Source organism: Semicossyphus pulcher, unplaced genomic scaffold (genome assembly GCF_022749685.1).
Source record: "Semicossyphus pulcher isolate SPU_LCO1_2020_fin unplaced genomic scaffold, fSemPul1.0.p SCAF_12, whole genome shotgun sequence".
In the NCBI taxonomy this organism is placed as follows: Eukaryota; Metazoa; Chordata; class Actinopteri; order Labriformes; family Labridae; genus Semicossyphus; species Semicossyphus pulcher.
Window position 1 is genome coordinate 20,486,763 of NW_027211626.1, and position 7,562 is coordinate 20,494,324.

Consider the following 7,562-nt stretch of genomic DNA (forward strand, 5'->3'; position numbering starts at 1 on the left):
TAGAAGCAATAACATTTGAAATCAGCGCCATAGCTGTGGAGAGAGTTGTACAAACAGCTCGTGGTTTCACCCATTCTACATTCCTACAACACCCAGCGTGCATTGCGCCCCTCCCTCTGAAAGGAACGGCCCAGCGAGCAACACTGGAGTGGAATACTACCATTTTCGCTGCAGGCAACGGCTCAGAGCGGCACAGAATCTGAAATACGACGAGAATATACCGCTGGATCGTCTAAAATATCTTCAGGTCTGACGTCTACATTTAAAACCTGACGATTTTGAATGAGACATGACATCCGAGGCGGGCGTCCTAGATTGAGGAAGTGTAGTTTAGCGAGCTTCCTGGCCTCCGCCAGATGATGTGTTTTACATAGTCTGGTTTTCCAGGGCCCATTGGAGAAGCAGATAGCGTCCTCCAAAGCCACAGAGCAAAATTGCATTTTTTTTCTACCATAATGGCATAGCTCCCCATGATAGCATGAGAGGACTGAGGTTGAAAATCGGCAAACTGGCCCTTTAAGGCTGTGTGTAATAAAGCCTACGACTCCTCAAGACTCAAGCCGGGTTACTGTGTTACTTTTTTCTTGCTGCTAGCGTATTAAAGTGACCGGAGTTAGCCCCGAAGCTGGCTACAGCGTCCGCCCTGTGCTTCCCGACTGCTGTCGGAACGCTGAAGCAGAAAAGGTTCACAAATGATTGAATCTCTGTTGTGTTGAAAATCAATGTTTCTCCGACGCTCTTGAGTGGAGCGCTGGAAGGTGCGGGCGAGGCTACCGCTAACTGTAGCTCTGTTTGTATCTCTGATAACGTAAGAAGACCCAGTGACTTATATCAGTCATACAGTTAAATCATGGTTAAAAATTACAGTGAAGTGACTACAATCCCTAAGAAAGTTGTTGTCGCAGGGTGACATGACTTTGATGTGATGCTGACCTGAAAAAATAAATAGAGTAGTTGATGCTTCGTATTAAACAGCCAAATCTAATTCAGCTGACAATATTCTGAGTCGGTTAGAGCTCCAGAGACCAACCAGTTAAAATGACCAGTTTGTACTTATGTTTACATGTCTAAGTGGGAGACAGTGTGAAGGTATTGTGGTACATTGTAAAGTTTAAGAGAGTTGAGATGGATGGTTGAATGTAAAAATGTTTTTAATTTCACAACCACAGACTGAGCTTATCATACCATTTCTTCCTTTAAACAGCGTTTGCTAACAGAGAAGTGATGCACCAACTAAACTACCTACTTAAAAAAGAGAAGGACCATCATTTTAACCCCTTCGAGCAATTTGCCACAGAACTTTTACAGTATGGTTTACTCCAGCAGCAACAGAACAAGCTCTGATAACCGCTGCACATGGCAGATAAAGTTAGCGATTAGCTCGTAAGGAAAGATGAACCTGTAGCAACATAGCCCAGTTTTTCCTGAATCAGACATTATGGACATTATAGTTTCTCTGACTCCTTTGCAAAAAGTGCAGCTTAAACAGTGACATGCTAGTTTGGTTAACCAGACCTTGTAACAACCAACATAATAATTTGTCCTCAAAAGAGAAGAAGACTGTGGTTTGTATGTGACAAAGTCAATCTCAGCAGTGTTGGGGGTTAAGACTGCGGTCATCAAAAGAGTGTTTGCAGCTGCTGACCATCCTCTTAATGTCCCAATATGATGACTTAACTCTGATGATGATGATGTATGTTTTTGTGTTAGTATGACTTACATGTGTGTTTTGTATTTCAGAACAAGCAAGACTTCACGCAGTCTGTACAAAGAGAGCAAGAACAGCAGAGGAATATCTGAGAGAAGGCCAGGGGAAAACACGGGGTGAGACTGCAGACCAATAAAACTCCACAGAGCACCAATACCTTAAATCAATACACAGTCTACTCCCTATTTCTCCTTTATTGGATCTGTCTTTGTGGATATGAGACACTACAGTGTGTGTGTGTGTGTGTGTGTGTGTGTGTGTGTGTGTGTGTGTCCCAACAGCAGTCCAGTGACCACTGAGGCTTTAGTATGGAGTGTTTTCAGGTTCGCTCTCTGTCCGCCGCTCGCCAAATCTGTCCTCGCTAATACACACAGCCGATGTCACCGCAAGTACAGTGAAGCCTTTAGATAACACAACTGTTTGGACAGCAGTGTTTGTACAGTGTTGGTTGTTGACAGGGAGATTTATCTAGTTCACAATCCCAAAAAACAACTTACAGTAGAGGTTTTTTTCACATGGATTACAGGATGATTTGGTGGGGGATGTTTGTTTCATGAAATAAATAAAAAAGGACAGATACTAGAGAATGAACTGGGGATGAAAGTCCAGCATGCGTTTGATTCCAGGTAATAAGGTTTTCAGTTCATTTTTAATACCTGTTGAGAACATGGATGTACCAACAGGATACAGCATATCAGTTTCAGCCTTACTGCCAATCATTTCCACTGGTCTACCATGGTACTGCAACAACAAACACTCCTCCTGCTAACTTTAAGAGTGAGTAGTATGTTACCCATTTAAAAGAAAGTGCTCCTGTCCTTAACAGACATGTATAATATTCTCTAACGCACACAACTGAAGGAATAAGACATACCGCTGTGTCGACAGGGGCTGCCAAAAATGACATGAAATGGAAGTTCCTCAAAGTTCCGATACCAGAACTTGGGGAAGCTCAGAGAAGCTATTTCTGTGTATGATGTCATTGTAGTGTGATTTCTATTACAAAGAGACCCTATGAGGATGGAAGGGGAAGATTCCCAAAGTGTTCCTGCCCCATGATTGAAGGCAATTACATAATGAAAAGTTGGTCATGTAAGAGTTACTAACAAGAAGTTCTCCAACCCGAACGATCAAATAGGCTGATTGTTCCTATCCTCCAATACAACAACAAGAACGTTTTATAAATTAGCACCTACTGATAGCATGCAGACACGTCCTCATACTGACACGTCCTTTCTGGAAAACACACGGAAAACGTGTGGTTAACGCGTTAAAACTAGGGCTGTCAATCAATTAAAATATTTAATCAAAAACTCTAAACATTTTTTACCTGTTGTAAATGTACCTTAAAGAGATATTTTTTAGTTTCAAAAAAGTTCAAAAGTTTTTAATACTCTTATCAATATGGGAATGGACAAGTATGCTTCCTTTTTACAAATGTCTGTTTATAATTACTGCAACATTCCGAAACAAATATGCTGAAAGCATAACATGGCAAACTGAAGGCCAACAAGCAACAACAGACGGCATGTTGACCTGAATGTAACATTCCTCAGTAATAAGTAATTGAGTCTGCAGTAAGAGATAAAAATAACATCATTTTAGTCAAAGTTTAATCACTAAAAGACACAACCTGGGGCTCTCTGCATCAGCTGTGTGCTTGGCCAGCAAGTGGTATTTAAGGCTCGAGGTACTCCGGTGGTAACTCCGTTCACATCGACAGTAAATACAAATAACTTTTGTCTTGTCCAGAGAACCTTCTAGCAGGGCTTTGAGGCTGAACTTGACATTTAAAAAGACTCTTTTGTTTATCCATTTCTGCTCGGCGGACAGAGGGTCATAATAATAGAACTAATAAAATAAATAGTGGCATTAAAGGGAATGCACGTTAACTCTTCATTAACGGATTAACTTTGACAGCCCTAGTTAAAACCTTCGCAGGTTGGTTAGATTCAAGGAAAAAAAATACTTGGTTATGATTAGAAAAAAGTCACGAGTTACACTAGTTACACGACATCACACATATCAACATATACTTGACTTAATAAGGAAACCTCATGGATGGAACTTTTACATTTGTTTGACCCATCCATTGCCCCTGTGTCCCAGTAAATGTACTTCTTTATCGCTCTGTATGCTTTGTCACGCCATCGGATTGGCCATGGGTTGTAATCCGGTGTTACTCAATACTCAATTTTTGGTGAGGACATTTTTGGGAAAAATATTGTGCAAAACATGACATTATGCCAGTTATTCATGGTTAAATAAGACTGAAGTTTAAAGCGTCAAAGTAGATCAGACAGACTGGACATACTTTCAGGTTAATATTAGGCTACAAGCATTTATAGGTTTATCACTTATCTTGAATTTCATTGTCAAACACTAAATTATGTTTTTCAAAATACAACAGTTCTCACGTCACAAACCTTTTCTTTGATAGGCATCAATAACAGCATTGAAGGAGTTTCAGATTTTTCTGTCTTTTTCCCTTTTTCACTTCTCGTTCTTACTTCTTTCTTCCCGCAGTATTTACAATATAAATTAGATACAAATTGTCCGAATACAGATTTTAGGCCTACAATGTATTTTCAGTGTGTGCATGTGAGAATTACTCCGTATTAGTGGACACTGTCTTCACACTAAGCAGCCACAAGAAGAAAAGCTTGTCCCCGTCGTATTGTGCGTCTGTTGTCCAGCCTCCAGCCTGCTCTGTTCACCGCTCTTACAACAATCACATCGACTGAGAAATCAATACAATCCTCCAGAGAGAAAATATCAGACTGAAGTCCTGCCATCTCTCTGTCCCCACTTGTGCAGAACAGACTGTAGGTGATTGTGACAAGGAAAACGGCACCTTCTTTGGAGGGTATGAGGGGTGATTAATGCCACAACAGAAGAAGAAGAAGAAGATCACGTGACAATTAAACAAACTGCAAGGCTATTCATGTTACATACTAATAGCAACGTCCAATGTTTCCCACACAGACTACACCTGGGCGGGCCATCCAAGAATATTTGGCCACCAATTCTATCGTTTATCTGTCCAAGATCATCATCTACGATCGATTAACAAGTGGACATTCTCCCCTCGCCTTACTGTCACGCGCAGGGTCCCCACACATGCTCTTCAGAGAAACGCACATACATTCAGAGAAAGATGACTTCCTGTAAATTCTTATGCCGCTGTTTTAAAAGCTTTTAAGTGGAGCAGTGTAGTGCTCAGTACCACGCTGGTTTTGATTGTTTTGATAGACAACAGGGCCTGCAAGGTGGTGCAGTTGTTGTCAGCTAGAGCTAGAAGGTTACTGGTTCGAATCCCGGTTGGAACGAAGTGGGCCTTTCTGTGTGGAGTGTGGATGTTCTCCTCATGCATGCGTAGGTTCCCTCCTGGTGCTCCGATTTCTTCTCACAGTCCAAAGACATGCTCGTTAGGTTCATTAAATTGCCCGTAGGTGTGAGTGTGAGCGTAAAAAGGTTGTCCAGTCCAGGTCCGAGGTGTAAACCCCGCCTCTCACTGAATGACAGCTGGGTACAGCTCCAGCTATCCCCCACTACCCTGAACGGGAAAAGCGGTATAGATAATGGATGTTATTTGGTCGACATTGTTAAACGTACAGCTCCTGATGAATGTAAACAGAGCAGACAGATGTTGGGAGAGAGGAACGGAAAGAGGCAGGGCAGGCTGCTGTGTGCAGGTACAGCAGGTGGAGGTGAAAAAGAACTCAAGAGAAGCAAGATGAGCACATTAAAGTTTGTGAACCAACACTAAACATGGTGGAGAATTAAGCACAATTATACGGGCATAAATACGCTATGTTCTTTGAAATAGGGTAATGTATTCATTGCAATATATTCCCACAATTAAAAGTATATTTATACTGTAATAGATCCAATGGTAGAGTAACATAGTTAGAAAATTCCTCAGTGTTTGCAGGTGTAAATTATCTTGCAAAACAATAATGTGAGTGGCAACTTGTCACCAAATCTGACACAAAAATATCAAGTTATTTCCTAGAGTCAAATCAAATGAATAATAATGATGGTTGCTGTCTTTTCTTGCCATGTGTGACAATCCGTCAGACTGAAAACATCCCATTCCTCCTCTATAAAGTTTTTGACTAGCATATTTATTCATCCTCTACCTGGTTTTCAAACACAGCGGCTTGATCAAAACCTTCCTCATACAGTATTTCAGCTTCCCAGCCAAGTAAAGCATGTCTCAGAATCCTGATTTATTTTTTAACAGTTACTGCTCGCTGGCAGCCCTGGTAGGCTTTTTAGGTCTGTGTGAGTAGTGCTCTAAAGTGACAGTGAGGGGAGCGAGTCACTGCGCTCCATTCACTCTTGAGCAGCAGCAGCAGCAGCAGCAGCAGCAGACAGCAATCTCCTGTCTGGGCATTAAAATTACATGTTGACATATTTAGAAAAGTGTTCTGCACTCATGTTTGATGTGAACCAGTTGACCTATGCAGTAACTTGGCCCTTTCTGCACTGTGTTAATGCACAGGAGTGACCTATACGATGTGAATGTGTGGTATCCCCTTCTGGAGACTGTAGCTTTTGATTGACACGAACAAAATATGCAGCGTTAGCAATTTCTGAGTGATAAATCAGCCAGAAAAGACACATATGGATGTAATAACTTATACTTATTCGCTGAACCCAGTCAAACAGGCTGTTTAACAGGGATAGTAACCCAAAGTAGCAGCTGATAGAAGGCTAGAATTACTGGATAGAGATGCACCAACCTGTCATTCACACAGCTTTAAGGGATCACCAGTTCAAACACCTAATGTCAGTTTAAGACTTTGCTCAACCCAACAGTGATGTAAATAACATCCTAACAAGTAGGATAAGAGCCCTTACAGGCGCTTGGCAGATGTCTTATTAATGACCAACTTACTTGAATCTTCCCTGACAGTGCTGGCACTGATCCCCGACCCATCCGTGGTCGCACACGCAGCTCCCGTTCACGCACTTCCCAGAATAACAGCTTTTATCGCAGGACTTGGACACCGCAGAGGCTTCCGCGTGCAGCACGAGATGAAGCATCACAAATAATCCCAGGTATGTTTTCAAGACGTCCCGGGCTCTCCTTCTGGACTGAATCCTTCTTGTATCATCCATGATGGACCCGAACTGTCACCTTACGATGCGAGGTTATCTGTTGTCATCGGTAGAGGTGTCTGTAGGCTCAAGTCGTGTACCTGTGACGCCTGTGGAAAAGGCGCAGGAAAACAGTAATTACGCACTGTCAGAACATACCGAGCGCCGTAGAGAGAGCTGCGGGGCAGGACAAAGAGATGAAACTTTGATGGAAACAATTTCGACCTTAAACACACTGTCAGCGTATTTCCAATCGGACCCATCCGCTCTGAGCAACAAAACCATTGAAACCCATGTTACGCGCTCTGCAACGCGTCACCACAAGTCGCCCAGATAACTTCCACTCCGGTCCGGGTTCCGATGTAAACACGCGACCGTGACTGATCCAGCAACAACATCCCAGACTGTAATCCCCGGGATGAAATCAAACCACGGAGCTGAGATCATCGGCGTCCTGCTGGATGCGATCCCAGACAAAGACGTGCCCTCTGCTCGGGTTCGCTGTCAGAGGATGCGACAGAGAGCAGCGCTCCTCTCTGCTCTGTCTCCGGTCCACAGCTGCTTCTCTGACGGGGAAACTCCAGCACAAAGCCCCGAGCATGAGCAGTACGGCCGCACGGTTAAAGGGGCAGTTCCCTTTAAAGGCATGCAGCAGGCAGGGACAGTGTGCAGAGACAAAGCCAGTGACATCCGTCTGCAGCACGGGCTCAGGACGGTTTGTACTGCTAGTTTGAACTTGAGGCATTTA

General features: G+C 43.0%; 1 protein-coding gene across 1 annotated transcript in view; it reads right to left on the reverse strand.

The window, feature by feature from the left end:
• The window catches only part of atrnl1a (attractin-like 1a), a 312,150-nt gene extending 305,315 nt beyond the window's left edge, over positions 1-6,835 (reverse strand). Inside the window, exon 1 of the mRNA XM_069659074.1 lies at positions 6,612-6,835. Within this exon, the coding sequence (XP_069515175.1) occupies positions 6,612-6,835 (224 nt within the window). The remainder of the gene's footprint in view (positions 1-6,611) is intronic.
• Positions 6,836-7,562: the final 727 nt, after the last annotated feature.